The sequence below is a fragment of the Balaenoptera ricei genome, chromosome 3 (assembly GCF_028023285.1).
Source record: "Balaenoptera ricei isolate mBalRic1 chromosome 3, mBalRic1.hap2, whole genome shotgun sequence".
NCBI classification, from domain to species: Eukaryota; Metazoa; Chordata; class Mammalia; order Artiodactyla; family Balaenopteridae; genus Balaenoptera; species Balaenoptera ricei.
The window spans coordinates 175,858,988-175,885,660 of NC_082641.1; the positions used below are offsets into that span (position 1 = coordinate 175,858,988).

At 40.3% G+C, this 26,673-nt stretch overlaps 3 protein-coding genes across 9 annotated transcripts in view; 2 read left to right on the forward strand and 1 right to left on the reverse strand.

Moving 5' to 3' along the window:
* The window catches only part of LOC132363090 (olfactory receptor 7D4-like), a 90,633-nt gene that overhangs the window by 34,525 nt on the left and 29,435 nt on the right, over positions 1 to 26,673 (forward strand). For all 5 annotated transcript variants that reach the window (XM_059918493.1, XM_059918497.1, XM_059918500.1 and 2 more), the window contains exons 3-5: positions 558 to 817; positions 2,034 to 2,213; positions 20,858 to 20,923. The gene's annotated coding sequence lies outside the window, so the exon portion shown is untranslated. The remainder of the gene's footprint in view (positions 1 to 557; positions 818 to 2,033; positions 2,214 to 20,857; positions 20,924 to 26,673) is intronic.
* The window catches only part of LOC132363092 (olfactory receptor 7D4-like), a 70,487-nt gene continuing 61,299 nt past the window's right edge, over positions 17,486 to 26,673 (reverse strand). Inside the window, exons 1-2 of one of the 3 annotated variants that reach the window (XM_059918509.1) lie at positions 22,709 to 22,827; positions 17,486 to 18,963 (exon numbers count right to left, since the gene is read on the reverse strand). In XM_059918509.1, coding sequence (XP_059774492.1) covers positions 18,012 to 18,950 — 939 coding nt within the window. In that variant the 5' untranslated portion in view covers positions 18,951 to 18,963; positions 22,709 to 22,827 and the 3' untranslated portion in view covers positions 17,486 to 18,011. Of the gene's footprint in view, positions 18,967 to 21,655; positions 21,676 to 22,708; positions 22,828 to 26,673 lie in introns of those variants that run through there. The other 2 variants (XM_059918508.1, XM_059918507.1) reach the window with 2 other exon arrangements.
* LOC132363094 (acyl carrier protein, mitochondrial-like) lies at positions 19,663 to 20,275 on the forward strand. Its single transcript, XM_059918510.1, has one exon. The coding sequence runs from the start codon at positions 19,663 to 19,665 to the stop codon at positions 20,137 to 20,139; it is 477 nt and encodes a 158-aa protein (XP_059774493.1). The 3' UTR covers positions 20,140 to 20,275.

The window sequence follows — 26,673 nt, forward strand, 5'->3', positions numbered from 1 at the left end:
TGTACTTTTCAAGGTACTGTACTGTAAGATTAAAAATGTTTTATTTTTTGTGTTTGTTTTTTATGTATTATTTATGTAAAAAGTATTATAAGCCTATTACAGTACAGTACTATACAACCGCTTGTGTTAGTTGGGTACCTAGGCTAACTTTGTTGGACTTATGAATGCGCTCTCGGAGCAGAACTCATTTATATGTAGGGGACTTACTGTATTCTGAATATGATGAATTTGGGGACATCCTGAACCTACCTTGAAACTTAGTCCTTCAGAGTTCCTGGAAGTCCTGCTTTCCACATATATAACTAGGCATTGAGATTTTACAACAGTCCATGAAGCTGTATAGGATTATTTGAAGGTTGGAGTAGATGGAACATCATTCTGGCATAAGGATTCCATCATTTAACTTGAAAGAAATCAACAGGTCAGAGGTGTATGAATGTAATAGAAATGGTAAAAGTCATCATCATCGTTGTAATGATGTTTCAAGTTTGACATGAGTAGGATCAGTTAATGAGTCTGAACAATCTTTGCATCATCATTCATCTATCCATCCACAGGCAAGAATCCACAATGGATGGGAACTCTATGACTGTGAGCAACATAGGAAAGACTTCAGTGAACACTGGAGAACTCAAAATGGAGGCAACACTTAACGAGCATAATGAGTATGGAAAAAGCTTCCTTACTCCACAGAAGAAAACCTCTACTGTTGAGAAGTATTCTGTGTTTAATCAGTGTGGAAAAGCCATCATCCTGACTCCAGATATTGTGGACAGGAAAACCAGCATTGGAGAGAAAGCCTTGGAATGTAGTGATGGTGAGGAAGCCTGTGTGAATCAGCTTTCCCTTCAGGCACAAGTGGTAACTCAGAATGGGGAAAAACCCTGTGAACAGAAGGAACATGCGAGAGCTTCTGTTCACTCCACAAGCTGTGGTATACGTGTACGAAATCACACCGCACAAAAAGGTTATGGGTGAAAGCAGTGTGGGAAAGTCTAAATATCATACATCCATTAAAATTCACATGGGAACCCACACTGGAGAGAAACCCTATAAATGTAAAGAACATGGGAAAGACTTTGTTAGTGCTTATTGGCTTATGAGGCATATAAAATCTCATACTGGAGAGAGGCCCTTTATGTGTAAGGAATGTGGGAAAGCCTTCATTAGAGCTTCTCAACTTACTTTGCATATAAAGTCTCATACTGGAGAGGAGCCCTTTATATGTAAGGAATGTGGAATGTCCTATAGATATTCCTCATACTTTAAAAAATACATTCTTCTTCACTCTGCAGCAACACCGTATAAACACAGGGAATGTGAGACGGCCTTCATTAGTTCTAGTCAACTTAGGAAACATGCAAAATCTCATAGTGGAGAGAAGCCCTTCCCACGTGAAGAATGTGGAAAATCCTTTAGAAGTTCCTCCGACCTTAAAATTCACATTCACGTTCACACTGGAATAAAACCCTACAAATAGGAGGAATGTGGGAAAGCCTTCATTTGGAATGCAGGCCTTTCTAGACATGTACAAACTCACAGTGGAGAAAACCTAAGGATGTAAACAACATGAGAAATCCTTCAGTTATTCCAATTCCTTTTAGATACATGAAAAACTTACTCTCTAGGGCTTCCCTGGTGGCGCAGTGGTTGAGAGTCTGCCTGCCAATGCAGGGGACGCGGGTTCGAGCCCTGGTCTGGGAAGATCCCACATGCCGTGGAGCAACTGGGCCCATGAGCCACAACTACTGAGCCTGCGCGTCTGGAGCCTGTGCTTCGCAACAAGAGAGGCCGCGATAGTGAGAGGCCCGCGCACCGCGATGAAGAGTGGCCCCCGCTTGCCACAACTAGAGAAAGCCCTCACACATAAACGAAGACCCAACACAGCCATAGAAAATAAATAAATAAAATAAAATAAAATAATTAAAAAAAAAAAAAAAAAACAAAAAAAAAACTTACTCTCTAGAAAAATCCTATAAATGAATAATATGTAGGAAAGCCTTTAATTCTCTCTATTCCTTTTGTCTTGAAAGAAATCACCTTGTCCTATCGATGTCAGGCATGTAGGAAAGCCCTCAGTAGTCCTTATTCACTTGACATGAAAAGAGCACACTGGAGAGATGGTCTTCAAGCATGAGGAATGTGGGAAAGTCATCCATTTCACAACCCAGCCTGTTAGGGCTCACAGTGAAGCCATACTACTGTGAAACATGGTAAGCACTTTACTGTTTCCTCAGGGAAATATATATTCCTTAAATATGGGAGATCTTGCAATGCAGAGGAACGCTACTAAGGTAAGATTTGTGGAAAACTGTACTTCTCCTGAATACTTTGATGTTGACTTGAGATCACACTGTGGAGAAGAACATTATGGATGTAAGAAATATTGTAGAGTCATCTTTTTTTTTCCATTAGAATGTTACTCATCAGGAATTTCCTGGCAGTTCGGTGGTTAGGACTCAGAGCTTTCACTGCTGGGGCCCGGATGTGATCCCTGGTCAGGGAACTGAGATCCTGCAACCCATGCAGTGTGGCCAAAAGAAAAAGAGAAAAAAGAAAAAGGAATGTTATTCATCCATTGGACATGGGGTGATTCACAATTAAGAGAAATGAAATGTAGGAAATATGGGAAATACTACCCTGAGTCTGAAATCTTAGGGTTTCTGTAAAAGGATAGTGTTCCGGTTGGTCCCAAAGATCTATTTTGAACGTTTGTCATCTGGCCCTGACCTTTCCTGGGCAGTGGTACGTCTTTCTTTCTCCTCATCGTCAAGCCAGGCCAGTCTAGTTGCTACATCTTACAGGCCACAGCCTGGCCAAAAGTGGGCCTGCAGGATTCACAGTTAATCCTCTTTGGACCCCTGGTTTCTCCTTGTTGGGTGGACCTGGTTAAGACGTTGTGAAGACAGGGACTGCTTGACTGTGTATGGTGCTCATCAAGTCCCAATGGCCGAAGTGGAGAATATAGTACATCTTTGTAAAGATGGCCTTGTCCTCTCACAGTCCTGATCCTTTCAGGGTCAGGATTAAGCATGGGATGAATGGAGAAAAAGTGAGATTTCATCTACTGATGTGAGACACCCCAATTTCCTGACCTTTGCAGGAAAACAACACCCTGACACCTGTGGAAGGCATTCAACCTCAGGCATTGCAGAAAGAGGATAAAAGCAATGAATGTTCTGTTTCACCCCTATATCCAGCTCCAAACCCATGGGTAACAATCATATCATGTGTCTGGGTCAAGCAACCTCTGCTGTTGGTGACATGGTCTCCCTCTGGGTTTGTCATCCCATCCAAGTGCTTGAAAAGTGAAAAACTCATGTGACTCTGGCTGCTCCTGTTAATATGTGCTGCTTGATGCCGTGACTGGCAGTTCCTGAAGGTGGGCTTTGGGTGCAGAGACAGACAAATGACCAGTACACCTATTACTCCTCTTAAAGATGGGTTTATGGAGGTTCAGATGTCCTGTTACTCCCCCATCTTTGTCACCACTGGGAATTACAGAAATTGAACAGGATCTGTCTGGACTTTTTATTGGCTCAAGTCTACCAGCTGTCAGTAACGTCCTCGGTACAGGTGTACCAACCGCACCATTATTGCCACCAGAACTAACCAGTCCCTCATTTATGTGCCACCAGTGAACCCAGCTACTGCATTACCAGGTCTGATGCATTTACCAGCAGGTATGCCTAACCTCTGCACCCTCCCCAGTTTTAAGCTTCCCACACCCCACATCATGCAAGGTGTCAGCTAGCCAGAACTTGTTAACCCAAATATGTTGCCCATCTTGCCTTCCTAGGACTCTGTCTAATAAAAACCTCATTTCAGCCTCTGATAAAAAGTTACACAGTTCTTATGTTCGAGCAGCCTTGGGTTACATCATGTATGACCATCAGGGTGCATGACACTTTCTTGATGACACTTTCTTGAGGCTAATCAAACCATTGTAATGATAATCCAAATCAAGCTTAAAACAAAGCCTGGACTGGCATTACCTGTGAACCTTCATTTTACATGTTTGTATGTGTGAAGTAATGTGTCATGTTGTGGTTCTTTTTTGTGTATGCATATTGTGACCTATCTGTTGACCTCTTTAATTACTGGCAGTGACACTGAATTATCAGCAGATTAGTCTTAACTGCCCTGAATGCAGTGTAATGGATGCATTACACTAGCCCTGGATGGCAGTCTGATTTTCTGAAATAAGACCTATGGGTCCAGCAGAATTTGATGCAGTTGCCTGAGTCTGAGACCTCATGGGTCAGGTTAGAGGTTTATATGCGGGTTGGCCTCATTCTGCTGCTTCGACTCCTAGTGATAGTGTCATCAACAAGTGCTCACTGAGATCCATGAAGCAGACTTCATCCCAGCTCTTGTTCTTCAGTGGCTGACCAGATGTCATTTTCATGTGAACATTCTCCATAAGCCAAGTTGACATGTCAACCAGGAGCAGCTTATTGAAGACCCTTCTCCGTGCATCACTTTTGCTTCTGCTCATCATGTTGTACATGTGAGTACAAGTCCCTGACCCCTTTTTTTCTCAGAATTGAGAAATGCAGTGAGGAGCTTGGAAAGACGAGATCATCTCTCCCATTGAGACAACAAGCAGGCTTGGTTCCTGCTTCAAAGAAACTGAAATAAATTCCACAACCTCAGCATTCCTCTCCTGTAAGACAACCCAATGTATGTGCAGACTCCACGTGGGCCCTCTGTGTCACCCCTGAGAGACTCAGGGACAAAGGGAACCAGTACAAACAGGCTAACTTTTCTTGGAGGAAGGGAATAATCAAGTTGTAGATCCAACTGTTTTGGTGATGGAGACGTGACTTCCTGGAAGAGGCAGAACAGTAGTGGCCAGGCTGGGTGGAAAGACAGAAAAGCATCTGGAATCCAGTAATGAAAGCTCTTCCCCAGACATTTGCCCATGTTTGGGGCAAGAAGAGGGAACAGGGATCCCTGCTGTCCTACTTCGTAATGAGCCTCAACAGTAAGTGTATCAGTAATTATATCAGTTTCCTTTTCCTTAATTTCTTAATCTTACTGTAGCATTACTTTTTTTCTTAAATGACCACGGTTAAAGATTTGATGAAAGTTCATAATAATGCAATTGACAAGGAAATTTAGTTATTTCTGAGATATACATTTTAAAGTAATAACTAGAATTATGACTTATAACATTATACCAGAACATATAAGATTTTTAGAAATTTCATGTAATGTCTGAAACATTTATATTAACATATTTCCATACAAATAACCCAAAGAAAGTTTAGTATTAGTTGTTTTTTTTTGTTTGTTTTTTTATACTGCAGGTTCCTATTAGTCATCAGTTTTACACACATCAGTGTATACATGTCAATCCCAATCGCCCAATTCACCACACCATTGTAGCATTACTTTTTAAATGTCTCTTTTGATATAGACATTATATGGAGTTTTAAGATGCCCAGGTATTTGAAATGCAATCTTAAAATCCTTTTTTTCCCCCTTGGTGTATTTACTCTATAATATAATGTAATTACTAATAAATTTGGGTTTGTGTCTAGCATCTTATTTTTTCCATATTTATCTCATTTTTCATCTTTCTCTGCATTGTTAGTGTATTTTCATGTAAATAATTTTACTGTCTATGATTGAAATTTATATGCTCCACTAATTTTATATTAGTTTTTACCCTGAAACGTTTTAAATTAATGTCTTTCACTGAAGTCTTAATACCTTTTCCCTCGTACAAAGTGTACTGGGACTTGTGAATACAACAATGCCCATTGTCAACTCCTCAGCAGCACACTGACCCAGAGACCCAGAAATCAGTCCATAGTTAGAAGAGCCACTAAACAGGCCCAGGTGGGAAAAAGAACCAACTCCCCCTTGAGAAGTGGCAGAGCCCCACCTTATTGGAAGAGGTTACATCTGACAGGGACTTGGATACCCCTGTAGGGAAGTGCTCAGTATCATCAGAAACAGTGAAATGAATGGACCTTTGTGAGGTAAATTGGCCTCCTCCATAGGGGTACAGCTGTGGAGACTGCATGATTGCCCCGCTGTGGACATAACAGTAATGACGATGGAAACGGCTGTGACTGGTCCCCAGCTTTCCTGGGTCATGAAGGTTTCACGTTGGCCTTTTCTATCCCAGACGACTTTGGAGCTGGCTGTCTCCCTCAGCCCCCAGTGGTGCATCCGTTGGGTTTCCGATTGGCTTTGTCCCCTGGCCTTTCTGGGACCCTGCAGTCAATGCAGCTCTGGTCCTTTCTTCACTCTTTACCCTGACCTGCCGCTCTCACAGGCAGCTGTCTTCCTGTCTCCTTCTCTCCCTCTGACTGCCCTGTCACTTGTCACATAAAGGGTGGCTTGTGGGTCCCTGGTGATGGGGACATTATATAAGACGTTATTGCCCCTGAGCAGTATGTCTTTCCACATAACAGGAGAAAGGCATCTCTTTAGTACAGGAGCTTTGAGGCGAGGAGTGGGGAAGATTATTCATCAGAGTGAAGGGCGGAACAGGGTCAGCTTGTGTTCGTGCTCCATGAGGGGAGGAGAGATCTGCACCCTGAGCTTCTGAACCAGTTCACTTGTGACCCGTTTGGAACACAGCGCCTTTCACCACTACGAATCACTTTTCGTCAGTGGAATCAATTTCATCATTCTTATCTCAATGTTAATGGAAAAGTAAAGGGACAGGTTGGGGATATCCTTCCGCCTGAATCTATCACGTCTTGTCTCTAGAGCAAAGCCCAGAGTTCTTGGTCACGGAACATGTTTAGACAGGTACACCGTTCAGCCCATGGTGACTCTGGGGGCACCAGGCCCCTGCGCTGGCCTGGAAGGCCATGTGGTGCCTCAGCAGCCAGGCAGATTGGAGCCCAAATATCTACAAGGGCAGCTCCAGGAGGTACTGGGCTCCCCTCAGCTGGGAATACAGAACACTCTATTGTGTGGGCTTCTTCCTTGAAGACTTCTTGGTGGCTGATTTGTGTCAAAGCCCACCTTCCTTCCCCAACCACCGGCTCTCAGTGATGTGTGTCCGATGCTCTCCCTGCATGACCCACTGCATTTGGCCCACCCTCTGGTGCCTGCCTGGGAACAGGGCGTTCCTGTTTCTGAATGGCTGAGGCAGCTGTACTTGTGAGGCTACTGACCTCCCTGTGCTGGCCGCCTGCAGGAGTGACCCTGCATGTGGACATTTAAAAATACTGTTTTGTGGTAGGTGTTTTGTTCAGTGTTTTAGTCTTTGAAATGCCAGCTAAACAGTTTTTTTTTTATATTCACTTTTTTACACTCTGCATTTCTCCATTTAGGGTCTGAATATAGTAGTTAAAAACAAACCTAGCCTTTTAAAAAAAATCTGACTTTTGATTTGCAAATTGATTTAAAGTGTCCATTTTAAATAAACAACTCAGATACATAAGTTTAATATTATAAAGGAACCTCCAGCACTTTAAGGTCGTTCTTTTATGGGCAGGTATCTTTTTCTTTTTTTTTTTTCACTCTTCACACCTTTTATTTTATTATTATTTTTTAACATCTTTATTGGAGTATAATTGCTTTACGTTGTTGTGTTAGTTGCTGCTGTATAACAAAGTGAATCAACTATTCATATACATATATCCCCATATCTCCTCCCTCTTGTGTCTCCCACCTACCCTGCCTATCCCACCCCTCTAGGAGGTCACAAAGCACCAAGCTGATCTCCCTGTGCTATGCAGCTGCTTCCCACTAGCTATCTATCTTACATTTGGTAGTGTATATATGTCAGTGCTACTATCTCACTTCGTCCCAGCTTACCCTTCCCCCTCCCCATGTCCTTAAGTCCACTCTCTACGTCTGCGTCTTTATTCCTGTCCTGCCCCTAGGTTCTTCAGAACCATTTCATTTTTTTTAGATTGCATATATATTTGCTAGCATACGGTATTTGTTTTTCTCTTCCTGACTTACTTCACTCTGTATGACAGATTCTAGGTCCATCCACCTCACTACAAGTAACTCAGTTTCGTTTCTTTTTATGACTGAGTAATATTCCATTGTATATATGTACCACATCTTTTTTATCCATTCATCTGTCGATGGACGCTTAGTTTGCTTCCATATCCTGGCTATCGTAAACAGAGCTGCAATGAACATTGTGGTACATGACTCTTTTTGAATTATGGTTTTCTCAGGGTATATGCCCAGTAGTGGGATTGCTGGGTCATATGGTAGTTCTATTTTTAGTTTTTTTAAGGAGCCTCCATACTGTTCTCCATAGTGGCTGTATCAATTTACATTCCCACCAACAGTGCAAGAGGTTTCCCTTTTCTCCACACCCTCTCCAGCATTTGTTGTTTGTAGATTCTTTGATGATGGCCATTCTGACCACTGTGAGGTGATACCTCATTGTAGTTTTGATTTGCATTTCTCTAATGATTAGTGATGTTGAGCATCCTTTCATGTGTTTGTTTGCAATCTGTATATCTTCTTTGGAGAAATGTCTATTTAGGTCTTTTGTCCATTTTTGGATTGGATTGTTTGTTTTTTTTGATATTGAGCTGTATGAGTTGCTTGTATATTTTGGAGATTAATCCTTTGTCAGTTGTTTCGTTTGCAAATATTTTCTCTTTGGGTAGGTATCTTACACAGCTGGGTCTCTAAGAGAGGCACTGCCAATCAAACTGGTTTTAAATTTCTTTTCCCCCAGATCTGTGGTTTTTGGAGGATCCATTAAATATTTCTACTACTAATCCTGCACTCACAATCTTCTACTGCCCTAAAATACACATCATGTAAAATTTACTAAACTATTATAAGTGTGCAGTTCAGTGGCATTAAGCACACTCTTATTGTTATGCAGCCATTGCCACCATCCATCTCCAGATGTTTTTCATCATCCCAAATTGATACTTGGTACTTATTAATCAATAACTTCCTGTTGCCCCTTGCTCTAGTCCTGGTAACCACCACTGTACTTTCTATCTTGGACTCTATGAAATAGACTCCTCTGGTTACCTTATGTATGTGAAACCATATACTACAATTGTCCCTTGAACAGCATGGGTTTGAAATGCGCAGGTCCACTTATACTTGGATGTTTCCTCAATAAATAGTATGGTATTACATGAGCCACGGTTGGTTGAATCTGTGGTTGCAGAACCACGGATTCAGATGCCTGACTCTGGGACTTGAACATTCCTAGATTTTGTTGTCCCCAGCAGGTCCTGGAAGTAGTCCCCTGTGGATACTGATGGATGGCTGTATTTGGCTTTTTGTATTTTGCTTATTTCACATAGTAGAATACCTTCAAGTTTCATCCATGGTGTTGCATGTGACAGAATATTTCTTTTTAAGGCTAAATAATACTCCATTGGATATATATACCACATTTTGTTTATCCAGTCATCCATTAATGGACACTTCGGGGGCTTCCATCTTTTGGCTACTGTGAATAATGCTGCTGTGAAAATGAATGTGGATAGAACTACCAAGTTCTTTCAATTCTGGGTGAAACTCAGGAAATTGCTGGATACTACACTAGGTCTCTATGTATCCTCGTTCACTTTTAAATCCTACCTTATCTTGGCAGGTATGTTATTCATAGGGATATTTGGAAAAAGTACAAAATGGGAGCTTTTGACATATAGAAATTCTGTCAGTTGTGTGTAAAGATGTAGTGTAAGAGCGTCTAGAGCACTAGAGCACTGTATGTTTTTGTTTTCTGCATTCGCCTCTAGATGGGTATTTATTATATCCCATGGTGGACTGTGTATTACATCAAGCAACCTAAGAGCCAGTGATTTTGCTATATCTAGGTCTCCTTTACCAATCTTGAGAAGAATCTCAGTTGTGTGTTAGTCACAAGTCCCTGGGTTCCCTCAGTGAACAAGGCTCTATGCAAGGTACTATGTCATTGGTAACCAAAAGACACAAAAAAAGCCCATAATGTGCAAAAACTCTCCAAAAGAAAGTAGATCCTAATGCCAGATGATGTAGACTCCTTTTTTCTGTTTTTTGAATTTTTGACCACACTGTGTGGCTTGTGGGATCTTAGTTCCCCAACCAGGGATTGAACCTGGGCCCTCAGCAGTGAAAGCTCTCAGTCCTAACCACTGGATGGCCAGGGAATTCCCAAGACAATGTAGACTTTGAAGCATTTCTAAAGATAGAGTTAATCAGATAAAAGATTCCAGTTCTTCAAAATAGGAAAAGTTGAGATGTGTCTCCACTAAATATTTTTGTAAAATATATAAAGGAATGTTTGAGAGAAATAAAAGGATGAAGAGATAGTACACAGTTCCACGAGGGGACTTAAAATCTTTCTCCCAGAATGTTTCTCCAAACAATAGAGGAAAAACAGGACATACATATGAAAACAATGAGTAAATGCCTAATATCTGTGTACCGAATACTGTCTCTAGTAACTGTTAGATATCGGAAAGTGCTTGTCTGGGGATGAAGGTGAGGGGATGGACTAGAACAGGCAGGAGGGCTTTGGGGGAAGATAATTATGTTCTATACCTTGCTTCCTCTGGTGATTACGCAAGTATATGCAATTTTCAGAAGTCATTCCCAGAATGCTTACGTGTACATTTCATTGTACACTAATTGTATCTCAGTGGGAAAAAAATGTAAACATCCTATGCAGTCATCAGGAAAAGAGGTCTCTGGGCCTGTGCAGTACAAGGTTTCCTAGTTTGAGGAATGTGGCATTAAGTAGAATCTCTACTAGGAAATAGATAGCTGGTTTTTAGCTGTGACCCTATGTTACTTCAGGGTTAACAACAAAAAAAATTGGTAAACAAAAGACATATGATGCTGCCTAGGACATGCAAAATCTCTCCACAAGAAAGCAGATCCTAATGCCAGACAACATAGACTTGATGTATATGGTTTCAGGCTTCAGGCTTCTCATTTCTGAGGTTATCGAGATGGTAGGTTTGGTTCTTGGATAAAAATTGGAACTTTCTGCCTTTGTCATTCGAATACTATTGTGGAGATGACCATTTAGGCTGCTCTTCTGTATTTTATTTATTAAAGACTGTGATTGAGTTTATTTTATTTTTAAATTAATTTTTATTGGAGTATAGTTGATTTACAATGTTGTGTTCGTTTCTGCTCTACAGCAAAGTGAATCAGTTATTCCTATACATATATCCACTCTTTTTTAGATTCTTTTCCCATATAGGTCATTACAGAGTATTGAGTAGACTTCCCTGTGCTATATAGTAGGTCCTTATTAGTTAGCTATTTTATATATAGTAGTGTGTATATGTCAATTCCAATCTCCCAATTTATCTCTTCCCCACTTCCCCCTTGGTAACCATAGTTTGTTTTCTACATCTGTGACTCTATTTCTGTTTTGTAAATAAGTTCACTTGTACCATTTTTTTAGATTCCACATATAAGCGATATCATATGATATGATATTTGTCTTTCTCTGTCTGACTTACTTCACTCAGTATGACAGTCTCTAGGTTCATCCATGTTGCTGCAAATGACATTATTTCATTCTTCTTTATGGCTGAGTAATATTTCACTGTATATATGTACCACATCTTCTTTATCCATTCATCTGTCAATGGACATTTAGGTTGCTTTCATGTCCTGGCTATTGTAAATAGTGCTGCAATGAACATTAGGGTGCATGTATCTTTTCGAATTATGGTTTTCTGTGGATATATGCCCAGGAATGGGATTGCTGGATCATATGGTAGTTCTATTTTTAGTTTTTTAAGGAACCCCCATACTTTTCTACATAGTGGCTGTACCAATTTACATTCCCATCAAAAGTGTGGGAAGTTTCCCTTTCTCCACACCTTCTCCAGCGTTTATTGTTTGTAGATTAAAAAAATTTTTTTAAATTTAATTTAATTTATTTTTTATACAGCAGGTTCTTATTAGTTATCTATTTTATGCATATTAGTGTATACATGTCAATCCCAATCTCCCAATTCATCCCACCACCACCACCCGCCCTGCCACTTTCCCCCCTTGGTGTCCATACGTTTGTTCTCTACATCTGTGTCTCTATTTCTGCCCTGCAAACAGGCTCATCTGTACCATTTTTCTAGGTTCCACATATATGCATTAATATACGATATTTGTTTTTCTCTTTCTGACTTACTTCACTCTGTATGACAGTCTCTAGATCCATCCACATCTCTACAAATGACCCAATTTCGTTCCTTTTTATGGCTGAGTAATATTCCATTGTATATATGTACCACATCTTCTTTATCCATTCGTCTGTCGATGGGCATTTAGGTTGCTTCCATGAGCATTTAGGTTGCTTCCATGACCTGGCTATTGTAAATAGTGCTGCAATGAACATTGGGGTGCATGTGTCTTTTTGAATTATGGTTTTCTCTGGGTATATGCCCAGTAGTGGGATTGCTGGGTCATATGGCAATTCTATTTTTAGTTTTTTAAGGAACCTCCATACTGTTCTCCATAGTGGCTGTATCAATTTACATTCCCACCAACAGTGCAAGAGGGTTCCCTTTTCTCCACATCCTCTCCAGCATTTGTTGTTTGTAGATTTTCTGATGATGCCCATTTTAACTGGCGTGAGGTGATACCTCATTGTAGTTTTGATTTGCATTTCTCTAATAATTAGTGATGTTGAGCAGCTTTTCATGTCCTTCTTGGCCATCTGTATGTCCTCTTTGGATAAATGTCTATTTAGGTCTTCTGCTCATTTTTTGATTGGGTTGTTTGTTTTTTTAATATTGAGCTGCATGAGCTGTTTATATATTTTGGAGATTAATCCTTTGTCGGTTGATTCATTTGCAAATATTTTCTCCCATTCTGAGGGTTGTCTTTTTGTCTTGTTTGTAGTTTCCTTTGCTTTGCAAAAGCTTTTAAGTTTCATTAGGTCCCATTTGTTTATTTTTGTTTTTATTTCTATTACTCTAAGAGGTGGATCAAAAAAGATCTTGCTGTGATTTACATCAAAGAGTGTTCTTCCTATGTTTTCCTCTAAGAGTTTTATAGTGTCTGGTCTTACATTTAGGTTTCTAATCCATTTTGAGTTTATTTTTGTGTATGTTGCTAGGGAGTGTTCTAATTTCATTCTTTTACATGTAGCTGTCCAGTTTTCCCAGCACCACTTATTGAAGAGGCTGTCTTTTCTCCATTTTATATTCTTGCCTCCTTTATCAAAGATAAGGTGACCATAGGTACGTGGGTTTATCTCTGGGCTTTCTATCCTGTTCCACTGGCCTGTATTTCTGTTTTTGTGCCAGTACCCTATTGTCTTGATTACTGTAGCTTTGTAGTATAGTCTGAAGTCAGGGAGTCTGATTCCTCCAGCTCCGTTTTTTTCCCTCAAGACTGCTTTGGCTATTTGGGGTTTTTTGTGTCTCCATACATATTTTAAGACTTTTTGTTCTAGTTCTTTAAAAATGCCACTGGTAATTTGATAGGGATTGCATTGAATCTGTAGATTGCTTTGGGTAGTATAGTCATTTTCACAATATTGATTCTTCCAATCCAAGAACATGGTGTATCTCTCCATCTGTTTGTGTCATCTTTGATTTCTTTCATCAGTGTCTTATAGTTTTCTGAGTACAGGTCTTTTAACTCCTTAGGTAGGTTTATTCCTAGGTATTTTATTCTTTTTGCTGCAATGATGAATGGGATTGTTTCCTTAATTTCTCTTTCTGATCTTTCATTGTTAGTGTATAGGAATGCAAGAGATTTCTGTGCATTAATTTTGTATCCTGCAACTTTACCAAATTCATTGATTAGCTCTAGTAGTTTACTGGTGGCATCTTTAGGATTCTCTATGTATAGTATCAAGTCATCTGCAATCTTGTTTGTAGATTTTTCGATGATGGCCATTCTGACTTGTGTGAGGTGATACCTCATTGTAGTTTTGATTTGAATTTCTCTAAAAATTAGTGATGTTGAGCATCTTTACATTTGCTTTTTGGCCATCTGTTTATCTTCTTTAGGGAAATATCTACTTAGATCTGCCCATTTTTTCATTGTGTTTCTGTGATTGATTGTAAACCTTTAGAGTTGACCTTTAAACCACAGAAGGTTAAAAGATACCAAATAAGGAAATCTGAGGGATAAATGAATAAAAAATAAAAGCAAAACAAAAGAACTAATAAATAATACCCAAAGGTGGTTCTCTGAGCAGATTCACATTGAGGAGACCCATTAAATACACAGATATTGGAGAACATCTGACTTGGCATTTGCCCTCTGCAAAGGTGAGAGGGAGAGAGCAGACCTATTTCAATAGAATTTTCCCAGCTAAGATTTTCTTGAGGTTTCACAGTAGTTAAGATTTGTTCAGAGTGGTTTTTGCGGGGAAATCTTGACATTGTATTTCTAATCTTTTTTGGTTAAAAGTGTAATAGTCCATATTTACTTTCCTGTTCTGCCTTTATCTGCCCCAGAATATTTATGCCACTGTGGGTGTGTATGTAGGACCTTACTTATTTTCTTGCCTCCTTCATTTCCCTCATATCACTTTTGAACTGATATATTAATCATTACTTTATTATCTACCTCCTACCATCATATGGGATCGTCTAGGCCTCATACATTATTTGTATACATTGCTCATGTCTTCTCAGTTCCTAGCACAGGGACATAACTTAATTATTTGCTGAGAGATTAAAGGAGAACGCCAGAGGGAAGAACTTAAAAGGAGATACAGGCCTCCAGGCTTCTCCAGGCTCCTTCAAGGGAACGTCAACTGAGTCAACTGAATAAAATATTTCATTCTTTTTCTCTTCATAATGCCCAGCAGCAGTTTATACTGTGTAAACCATATATAGACTTTAAATTTTTTCTATAACCACAAGAAACCAAAAAGAAATAACTGAGATCTTTCTTTTTTTCTTTTTCTTTTTTTGGCTGCGATGAGTCTTTGTTGCTGCGCGCAGGCTTTCTCTAGTTGTGGTGAGCGGGGGCTACTCTTCGTTGTGGTGCGGGGGCTTCTCATTGTGGTGGCTTCTCTTGTTGCGGAGCACAGGCTCTAGGTGCGTGGGCTTCAGTAGTTGTGGCACGTGGGCTCAGTAGTTGTGGCTTGTGGGCTCTAGAGCGCAGGCTCAGTAGTTGTGGCTCACGGGCTTAGTTGCTCCGTGGCATGTGGGATCTTCCCGGACCAGGGCTTGAACCCGTGTTCCCTACATTGGCAGGTGGGTTCTTAACCACTGCACCACCAGGGAAGCCCCTGAGATCATTTTTAATAAATTTTATTTAATCCAAGATATCCAAAACATTTCAACATAGTAAGTGGTAGTGGAGCTATTTAAATCCTTCATATGGAGTATTCAAAATTCACTGGATACTATATATTCATCAGATGTAACTGATTTGTGTTTAGATCTCAAAAAATTACAGGTGAAAGGATAGTTTCCAATACCCAAAATATTTGCAATAATTGTCTGCATACAGGTGTGAGGCCAGGTGCTCCAGAGCCCTGGGTGCAGATTTAGCCTCGGACTCCAGTGTCCTGAGTAGTCATCACATGGCCTCCAGACCCACCCTCTCACCCAGAGTGCCAAGAGTCACCACAGGATGAATACAGTGCATCAGTGAAGGGTGTGTGTGTCTGAACACGTTTACTGACCAACTGGAAATATCCAAATATCCGTGGATAAACAAAATGTGGCACAGCCATACATTTGAATACTATTCTACAATTATAAGGAACAAAATACTGACGTGTGTTTTTCACATGGATAACTATGAAAAATCATTCTGCTAAGTGAAAGAAGCCAGATACAAAAGATCATCTATTGTATGATTCCATTTATATAAAATAGCTAGAAAAGGCTTATAGAGACAGAAGCAAATAAGTGGTTGCCTAGGACTGAGGTGGCAGTTGATATTACCTGCAAATGGGCATAGGGGAACTTTCTAGGGTGATAGGAATGTTCTAAAACTGGATTGTGGTGATGATTGCATAAGTAAAAATTTACCAAAACTATCGCCCTTATGCTTTCAATGGCTGAATTTCATGATATATAAATTATCCCTCAATAAAGCTATTAAGTAAATTTTAAAAAGTTTTATTCTGGACTCACTCAAGGTGAATTGAAAAGTTCTACCTTTGTTTTCAGCATGCATTATTACACACCAATATTATTATGGTTACCACTCTGAATTGCAACATGTTTACCTCTTTGGTCCCCAGTTTTTTTCGTATGAAGTAGGCAATAAAAACACTATGGATTAAACTTAGTGGAATCAAATTGAATTAAAGCCACACTGAATATCTTTTTCCCAAGGGGGGAAAGCGGGGTGGTGGTGGTGGGATGAATTGGGAGATTGGGATTGACATATATACACTAATATGCATAAAATAGATAACTAATGAGAACCTGCTGCAGAAAAAAATAAATTAAATTTTAAAAACCCCACTATGGATTAAACTTAGTGGAATCAAATTCAATTAAAGCCCCACTGAATATGTTTTTCCTTACTGATAAATTACGATTTTCCAGTAATTTGAAGATCTTACTATATACCCAGTATTTGTTTTGTGTTTGTTTTTGTCGTTTTTGCCCCCACAGCCCTTAGTTCCATTCATGGTATTGTTTGGATATTCTTCATAGTCTTCATCACGTGTCTCAGCTTTGGTTCCTTAGAAGCAGGTGCCGAATCAAGGATTTATGTGGAAGCACATTATTGGAAGGAGCAAGGACCATGGAACATAGGTTAAAGAAAAGGGAAGTGATACAGGGCAGAAAACACATCCAATAAAGCTCATCTTAAGTTAGCTTGCACACGAGTGAGCAGAGTTTTCATCCTGTAGGGAAATTCTGGAAAATGGCACAAAATCCAAACTTAGAATGATCCCAGGTAAGGGGTGAAGAAGACGGTATACCCCACACCTATCCATCAAGAACTGTCCCTCGTGGGGCATAATTCTCCATCAAGTCTGCCGTCACGCGTTGGGAAAAGTAGGTTCCACCTGGTGCTGACAGTGGCAGTCAGGCTGCTGTGCAGTGGGGATGGTGAAGGGATCCCAGGGAATGTTGGAGAAATGCTGACAGCTTGTACCACTCCACCCTTTGCTGCAGACTCAATTCTATCAATATTCTTCTCAAAAAGTGGACTAAGTTCTGAATACATTCCACAAGTGTGTAACTACCACTCCTGCTGGCACCTCCAAAGAGTGTCTTCCCCCCAAATAAGCCACAAGAGAAAACAATTTTTATTCTATTGCATTCATTATTAGATGTTTTAGGATATTGGGGTGTATCTTAAAACTGCAATGATAGCAAATAAAGGTCCAGCAAAACAAAAGAAAGAGGAAAGGAAGGGAGGGAGGGGGAGGGAGGGAGGAAGGAAGAAGGCAAAGAATGAAGCAATATCTCATAATTATTCTATGCTATATACTTCTATGAATCATGTGAAAAAACTAACTTTCAAAACTAGATTCCCACTCTTGAAGCTGAAAATCTCCTCACAGTTTTCAGGAAAATGTTGGATAGCAAAGTTAGGAATGTGGGCATAGTGTTAGGTTTTCAGGGTAGACTCCGTTCCATTCCCAATCTGTTTGAAAAATGAGATAAATGAGAGAAAACACCTTTTGACAATTTTGTCAAGATAACATAAAACATACACAGAACAAGAACAGCCTTTGTATGTGAAGCACTTTGGTTATGACTGTTGTATGATTTTCATTCCACTTCTTCCAGAGAAAAGCAAACACACAGACAAATTAACGTGAAGAACATGAACATTTGAGAGGATAATTTGGGGGAAACCATGCCATATGTGGTATAAGTGTTTCAAATCTAATGTTGGAAATCGCCAGAATGGCTGTAAGAAACCCAGCCCAAGATGGAAATGTATGGGCTGCAGATAGGAAGGGAAAGTCAAAAGGAATTACTGAGGAGGGTGTTGAGGAGAAACTAATACAAACACAAATAAAAGCCAAGTCATAGGTGCTTTGAGAATGGAAGAAATGAAGCATGTCTTTTAAGGGAAAAGAAAATCAGGAGATATAAATTCACAAAATTTGTTTTTGCTGCCCACAGTGTCCACTTAGTTCTGAGGCCAGTGGCCCCTCACAGACAAGTGGTACCTAAACCGAGGAGGCTTCCCAGGGCCCCCTTCACATCCTTGTTCCTCAGGCTGTAGATGAAGGGGTTCAGCATGGGGGTGAGCACGGTGTACATGACTGAGGCAATGGAGCTTCTCTGGGGAGAATGGGTCACAGCAGAAGTGAGATAGATCCACACGCCTGTCCCGTAGAACAAGGAAACCACAGAGAGGTGAGACCCACAGGTGGAAAATGCTTTATATTTTCCTGCTGCAGAGGAGATTCTCATTAAAGAGAAGACAATTCGAGAGTAAGAGAAGAGGATTCCAGTGAGGGGAAACACACCCAGCAGGGCAGTGGCCACAAACAAGAAGATGTTATTGATGAGGGTGTCAGAGCAGGCCACCTTGAGAATCTGAGCCAGTTCACAGAAGAAATGTGGAATTTCAGTGTCAGTACAGAAGGTCAGCTGCCTCAGCAGTAGAATATGAAGCAGGGGAACCCAGAAAGTGATGAACCAACACATCAGAACCAGGAGGCCACAGAAGCGGGGGTTTATGATGACCGTGTAGTGCAGGGGATGGCAGATGGCCACAAACCGGTCATAGGCCATCACAGTCAGGAGAAAACTATCCATTACAGCAAAAATCATTAAAAAATACACCTGAGTGAGGCACCCTATGTAGGAGATGCCTTTGCTCTGTGTCTGGATGTTCACCAGCATGCTTGGGACGGTGGTGGAGACGAAACAGATGTCAACAAAGGAGAGGTTGGCGAGGAAGAAGTACATGGGGGTGTGGAGGTGGGAGTCCGAGCTGACGGCCAGGATGATGAGCAGATTCCCCAGCACAGTGACCAGGTACATGGACAGGAACAGTCCAAAGAGGAGGGGCTGCAGCTCAGGATCGTCCGAGAGGCCCAGGAGGAGGAACTGTGATACTCCCGTGTGGTTTCCTGCTCCCATGTGGATGGTGCGTCTGCTGGGGAAGGAGGCAAAAGCAACGTTCAGTGAACAGCCAAACGGCACCTCAGCTAGTCATGACTTACGATTCCACCTTTAGGTCGATATCCTTCACCCTCTATTAGTCCTTCCAATGACAGTGATTCACTCAGCCAAATGGTAGACCATTTCCATTTTAAATGTATATATTTAGCTGTTTTAAAACTTAGCAGAAAAAATTTTATTATCTCCTAGTCACTGGTTCCAATTTTTTTGTTACTGAAGTATAGTTGATATACAATGTTGTGTTAATTTCTGCTGTTCAGTAAAGTGAATCAGTTATACACATATATACATTCTTTTTTATATTCTTTTCCATTATTTATCTCGGGATATTGAATATAGTTCTCGTGGTATGCAGTAGGACCTTGTTGTTTACTCACTGGTTCTAATTCTATATGAAGCTATGGACATTAACTGATTTCTTTTATGATATGACACTTGCATAATGAATGAAGACATTTAATATCTTTTCTTTTTGATCTCCATATTTCCTTCTTTCAAATAGTTCAATAATAGTTATTTAGACGGGGATTCCCAACTCAGACAAACTTAATTCTATGATCTGATGCTCCATGTTGTTGTGATAGTTATCTCTCAAGTGCCTTAAGTGCCTTATTATTATTTATTATTATTATTTTTAAAATGTAGCAGTGCATCCTGGGTCGGCGTAGCCATGGCGGCTCGTGTCCTTTGCACCTGTGTCCGCCGACTGCCGGCGGCCTTCGTGCCGCTGCCCGGGCTCCCCACGCTGGCCGCGGCCCGGGCGCGCAGCACACCCTGTTCCCCGTGGGGGCCCGGACGAGGCCTGGGGCTCCGCAGCCGGCCTCGGTGCTCGGTGCTCGCGCAGGTTCCAGGTGGAGTTACACAGCTGTGCCGCCTGTATAGTGACTCTCCCCTTTTGACATTAGAGGGAATCCAGGACCATGTTCTTTACGTCTTGAAACTCTATGACAAGACTGACCCAGAACAGCTCTCAGTAAATTCCCATGTTATGAAAGACCTGGGCTTAGACAGTTTGGACCAAGTGGAGATTATCATGGCCATGGAAGACGAATTTGGGTTTGAAGTTCCTGATATAGATGCAGAGAAGTTAAAGTGCCCACAAGAAATTGTAGATTACATTGCAGATAAGAAGGATGTATATGAATAAAAAATCAGACCCCTTTTCTTCACTGAGAGAAGACTCAGAAGTTGCTGGGAAGTGTCTGGAAGTGAGAACGCATTTCTGCATCATTGCTGACTTTGACAGAGTAATTCTGTTTAGACTTGTATTTAAATTGTCTTAATTGTTTTTGCCCTTTGAAAATAAATCTATAAAACCAAAAACAACAACAGCAACAAAGTGTAGTTACTGCTATAACCTTCTTTGTGAGAACTTAAAATGCCTTTGTGCACAGTAGGATCCCAGTAAATGATAGCTATTATTATTACTAATCTATTAATTTTATGACAGTTATTTTTGATACATAACTCTCCCAAAGTATGATAAAAAGACGCCATTCAGATAATGGGATCTTGACTCAGAATTCCTAGAAGAGAATTTTGGTCCACCACCTTAAGGTCTGTGTGACCTAATCTCTCTTAGCTGTAGATACCTCACCTCTACAATGGGAGTAATAAATATTCCCAGCATTGTAAGACTGATGAGCGAATTAAATGAGATGATGCATGTAATTTTTCTAGTGTGGTTCTTGTGACATACAGCAGACATTTGATAAATGTGAGCTTCTTAACAAAACAATAAATCTGTCTTGTGTGACTATCATTAATCATTATTCCCCTTAAACAGGGGTAACCAGTCTGTTACCTCTTTGGACTGCAATGCAGCACTTCTAGTTAATGATGATCCCTATGACTTCCTCTTTCAGATACAGCCTGCCAGGTGCATTCTGCCAAGAAGATGGAAATCCGTGTGGACTACACACATAAGAAGGGTAAAGAAAATCCCAAAACCATAAAATAAAATGCAATGGAAGTGTCAGAGTGTGTTGTATTAAAAATCAGCACAGTGAAGTGTAAAAAAAAAAAAAGACTAGTAGATTTGATTTAAAATACTCAAAGCTTCTATAAAAAACTCTAACAAATCATTCTTTAAAAAATGAAAGGCAAATTTAAGATAATTATAAATGTTTACATTCTCCATGATAGAAAAAAGCTCAGCGTTATTATGCCTACAGAATGCAATTAATATTTTTTTTACATAAGCAAAGCAGGATTTATTAAGTGATAGTACACTCTCAGGAGGGGGAGCGAGTAGGTTCAGGTGAGCAGCTGCTGAGAATGCATTTAATCAAGAGAAAAAAGTAACTGGGGACCAATTTAGTCTGGGACAGTGGATAGAAAAATCCTCTCTGAAATAAGAATATTGAACTATGAGAGGAAGGGTGGGTAATTGTTAATCAGAGAAAATAGGGAAAGGGCAAGCATTTTGGGCTGAGAGAACAGAATTCACGGTAGCCCTGGGGTTGGTGAGCTTGGTAATACAAGGGATGTGAGAGGCCAGTGAGATGGAGAACAGAATGAGGATAGGAGGACAGAGTGTGAGGCCCACAAGTCGAACATCCTGTACTATTCTTGATGTGCCTCTCATGTCGGTAATTTTATATTTATTTGTGGGTCAGAGATCATGACCATTTGTGCTCATCATTGTCTTTCCAGGGACTTACATGGTGCCTGGAACATAGTAGGTGCTCAAAACATGCAAATGTTAGATATGTAATAAAGAATGAGACCAAAAGTGTCAACTGTAACACAAAAACAGAACCCTCTAAGCCCATCATATGCCTGAATATAGACACAAAGTAGAATAGTAAAATTAAATTGCATTCATATATAGTTTAAAAGAATAACATACCATGAACAAGTAACTCCTACTCTAGGAATGGATATCTGGTTAGATATAGGATGTTTGCTAACATAATTCATCTCAAAAATAGGCCAATGAAGAGGAATCATAACCATAATTACAGTAGAAAATGCTTTTGAGAAAATGTAACAACAGCCATTACTGTGGTTAGCAGCCAGGACAGAGCCCCTTGCTAAATAAGGAAGCTAAGGACAATTTCTTAACCCAGTAAAGAATAGGTATTTAAAAACTGCAGCCAAAAGGCTATTCTACATTAAAGCACTAAATATTTGCATTAAATTCATGAAGAAGACAAAGCAGTCTGCTCCAAATTCAATCACGTGATATTCTCTTAACGATTTAAACAGAATGGTAAAATGAGCAAATGAAATAAGCCTGAGTACCAAACGTCAATAATAATTACATCGTTCGTAGATGATATTGTGGACACAACAAGGTGGATAAGGTGAAACAACAACAACATCAATACAGAGATATCGGGTCCTGTCAGGAACTCTAATTTGCCAGCAGAAATAGTCAGGGAATCTAAAAGAAAAATCCAATCACATGAGGAACAAAATACACAATACCTCATGCATAACAAATCTCCAGTGAGTAGTTAATGAATAAGTGATTGGACACAGGAAATCTAAGAGGACCCTAGAATTGTGGGAAAGATCAGAGAAGAGGTGGAGAATCTCTGGAAAATAACTCACTGGAGAGAGGGTCTAGATTCCAAAAAAATGAGAGAAAGAAACAGGACTGGGTTCAGTAGAAACTAAAGTATCTGAAAACTACAGACTTCCCATCATAGACTAAATAACTATGGGACTGTCCCAGTCTCACTATTCTAGAGGTAAAGCCAAGTACCCACCTTCACTCCTGTTTTCCTTCTTACTCCACCAGACTTTACTGGGACATGGTCTCTGATGGTCATCAGTGGAGCTCTCTGTTTTCGGCAGTCTGTCCAGGGGAAACCCATGTGGGTTTTCACTGAGGCTGGGAGCAGAGAATTATAGGAAAGGGACAACAGGGACATGTTATTATCATCTCAATGGTTGAACTCTCAGAGCTCCTCATTAAATAAATTGTTCTAGTGATTCTTCTCTCTCCCAACATCTCAAGTCCCTTGAGGTACAAAGATAAGAGAATGGAAAATTTTCAGCCAACCTTGTGTACAGGTAGGCAACAGTGGGGGAAGCACGTATATTCTCCAAGGAGAAATTCTTTCTTTGGCTTGACTTACACGTGACAAGATATCCCCTAAGGAATGTTTAATTTCTACAAGAAGCCAACATGGAAGCCTTTGTAGGTATTAGGGAGGGCTCTGTTTATTACCTCTAAATGGAGGAGAAGGGGCAGTAATTATCCAGGTAGATTGGGTTGAAGAGTGAGTATTGAGGAAACACATGTGGCAAAAATAAATGACCTGTAAAGTTTGTCAAGGAAGGGGAGGACAGAGATAAAATCTCTTTCAGCCTAAAGGAAGTATCTAATATGGGAGGGTTAAACCTAAGATTCGATGGAAGTTATGGGAACACACTTAATTTCAAATTGAATGATGATATTTAGTGCAGGCATTTGAATACACAGGAATTTCTGGGCACAAAATTCATAGGATGCATTATACACTCTAAACCAATGACAATCATAATGTGCTGTATCTTCAGTTTATAGGACATGGTTGCAGAAATCAAGGGTTGGAAGCAGAAGTGAACCCTTGTAACATCACTCCCAGTTGCTATGGGGGTGTTTGTGCTCCAGGTCTCCACACTTCTGGCCTCTGCAGATTTGGAGGCCTTGACACCTAAAAAGAGCACTTCCAGAGACATGGGAAAAGTCCCTTTGAACTTCAAGCTATACTACTGCCTGATATTTCAGGTTCTTCATGTCAATAACAGGAGTCACCCTCCAGGCAGGGGTAATTGACCCTGGTGATCAATGTCATTGTATGACCCTGGCAGTGGGCAGTGGTATGCAACTGAGCTCAGTCAGTGGCTGGAAGCAGGAGCAACCTCAGGGCAAACACAGTGGTGGATACAGATGGTGGTCAGTTACGCTCCCACAGCAAAAGATCTGAGTGGTGTGACCTTGGGTGAGGCAGCTTCCTTTAGCTGAGGGCACTTCTCAAAGAGAAGGCTCAGGGCAGTCAAATGCCTGCACTCCATATGCTTGGAAAAAAAGGCCTTTACTTCTGAGGGGAGAAGCGGGCAACAAACACAGCACTGGATTGGCTACAGTCCATCCCATTGGCTGTTTGGATTGTAATCTGTAACAACACGCAATGTGTCCCATGGGTGCTTATCTTTGATGCATGGGGGTCAGGTGCTGGGAAGAACTTTCCTTAGGATGTGAAGGCCAAACCAAGAACTGAAGCATCATGAGTAAGGCTCAGCCAAGTATAATCTTGTCTTTCTGACCTGTTTCGCTATAAAAATCCAATTCTCTCTACCACTACTGCCATTCAGGCAGAACACCAGACCTGTTAACACATGCCACTGCCAAGTGGAAGTTATTAGTGGGGTGTTTCTCAGACACATTAAAATGATCCTTTCCAAGGTCAAACTAACATATTTTTCTTCTCCAAACAAGTTGTATTGGAGAGGTAATACCATAGATGATGTGAACAGATGCACATGTGGAATTGTGCTAGATGGTTAAGTATTATTTCCATTATGTTAAAATAGTTTTCCTAATTAGTCTTTACTTTTTTTATTGGCTCTTATCTCAAAATCTAGTTTTACCATTTGTTTATATGTTATTTTATTTTCCTTCTCCCAACAGAATGTACGCTCTATGAAATTTGGGCCTTCATTTTGTACAAAACTTCATACTAGTACCTACAATATAACAGCTAATAAATATTTAAAGGCACAAATCAGCCGATCACACCATTGTTATTACTAGAATTAGAAATAAACTAGTTCCAGCTTCTGGGGGAAAACAAGGAAAAAAATAGAAAAAAAAAAGAAATGAACTTGGGAGGACAAAAATGTTTCAATTTTTCTCTTTCCTAGTTTTTGCCTGGTACTAAACATCACCTACACAAACTGAACATTTGTAACTATCAGAAATTTGAATAATGGATATAATTCATCTGTTAATTACAGAATGTCTTGTTTTCCATATGTCTTTTAATGACATGTAAATTTTAGGTAATTTTTCTCTTTAAGGAAATGTTCCAGATCTAATAGTAGTGTAAATAATGGAATATAAAAGAAAACAAAACTATAGTCAAGAAGCATCAGGTTCCTCTTCTTAAGCATGTTTCTCACATGATTAAGAAGAGGGAATAGATACATAAGGGTATATTACACATATTTGGGTACTATTTTTTTAAAAGAATTTTATTTAATTTATGTTTTATTTATTTTTATTTTAAAAATTAATTTATTTAATTAATTTATTTTTGACTGCATTGGGTCTTCATTGTTGTGTGCAGGCTTTTCTCTAGTTGTGGTGAGCGGGGGCTATGCTTCTCATTGCGGTGGCTTCTCTTGTTGCGGAGCATGGGCTCTAGGTGTGCGGGCTTCAGTAGTTGTGGCACACAGGCTCAGTAGTTGTGGCACACGGGCTTAGTTGCTCTGCGGCATGTGGAATCCTCCCGAACCAGGGCTCAAAACCATGTCCCCTGCATTGGCAGGCGGGTTCTTAACCACTGTGCCACCAGGGAAGTCCTATTTGGGTACTATTATGGACTGAATTGTGTTCACTCAAAATTCCTAAGTTGATGTCCTAATTACCAGTGCCTTAGAATGTGACTGTATTTGGAGAAAGTGCCTTTAAAGAGGTAATTAATTTAACATGCGGTCTTTAGGGTGAACCTTAATTCAGTCACCCTGGTGTCCTTCTAAGAAGTGGAGATCAAAACACACAGAGAGACCAGGGCAACCTGCACAGAGGGATAACCATGTGCAGAGTCAGCATGAGGGTGGCCATCTGCAATCCAAGTGAAACGGAGCAGGACCCTATGGTCTATGTCCCCCTTTTGTCTGTGGAAAAACTTTAGCCAAAGAATAAGTTTAATCAGAGAAGTGAGAAAATGCAGAAACAAAGGAAAACAGTTAAAGGAGATTGTTTATTATTATTAAATAATAATAGTTTAGTTATTAAGCAGAGTCAAGTACTTTTAGTTCCTCCTCAAGGGCTATAGATAATATTCTGAGTCATATCCTGTGAGCTGTCTTGTACATACTGACCCCCACACCAAGTGGAAGAAGTTAACTACATGATGACCAGACTGCAGCCATGACATAAGCTGCCACGATTCTGAGAATTGCTATCAAGGAAATGGGAACAAACCGACCCTGGAACTGAAGTTAACTGTACTTAAAACAATCAAGATGACTCTGATTATATTACCACATGACCAATTTCAAGAAGACTGTCAGAGCTGACTGTACTGTTTCTGCATGTAGCCGCCTCCCTTCGTCTATAAAAGCTCTTGCCCCCTGATTGTCAGTGGTGGTGGGGGGGGGAGTCGGCCTTTGGACAGGCATCTGCCCTCCACCCCAGTGGCTGGAATCCAAAGTAAAGCAAACTTTCCTGTCCACCAACCTTGCCTGTCTACTGGCTTTTGAGCAGTGAGCAGCCAGACCCTACTTTTGGTTACACAAGGAGACAGACCTCAGAGGAAACTAGCATTGCTGGGACCTTAATATTGAACTTCCAGCCTCCAGGATTGTGAGAAAATAAATTTCTATTGTTAAAGTCACCCTGTCTGGTATTTTGTTACGGCAGCCCCAGAAAACTAATACAGGCACCAATGCAAAATCCTCTTGCCTCATCTTTTACTTGAGCCATGTCTGCTGTTAATTATTTCAATGGAAGCAGTGACAA

Coding starts and splice junctions, on each gene's coding strand:
- LOC132363094 (XM_059918510.1), top strand. CDS start 19,663: ATGGCGGCTCGTGTCCTTTGCACCTGTGTCCGCCGACTGCCGGCGGCC.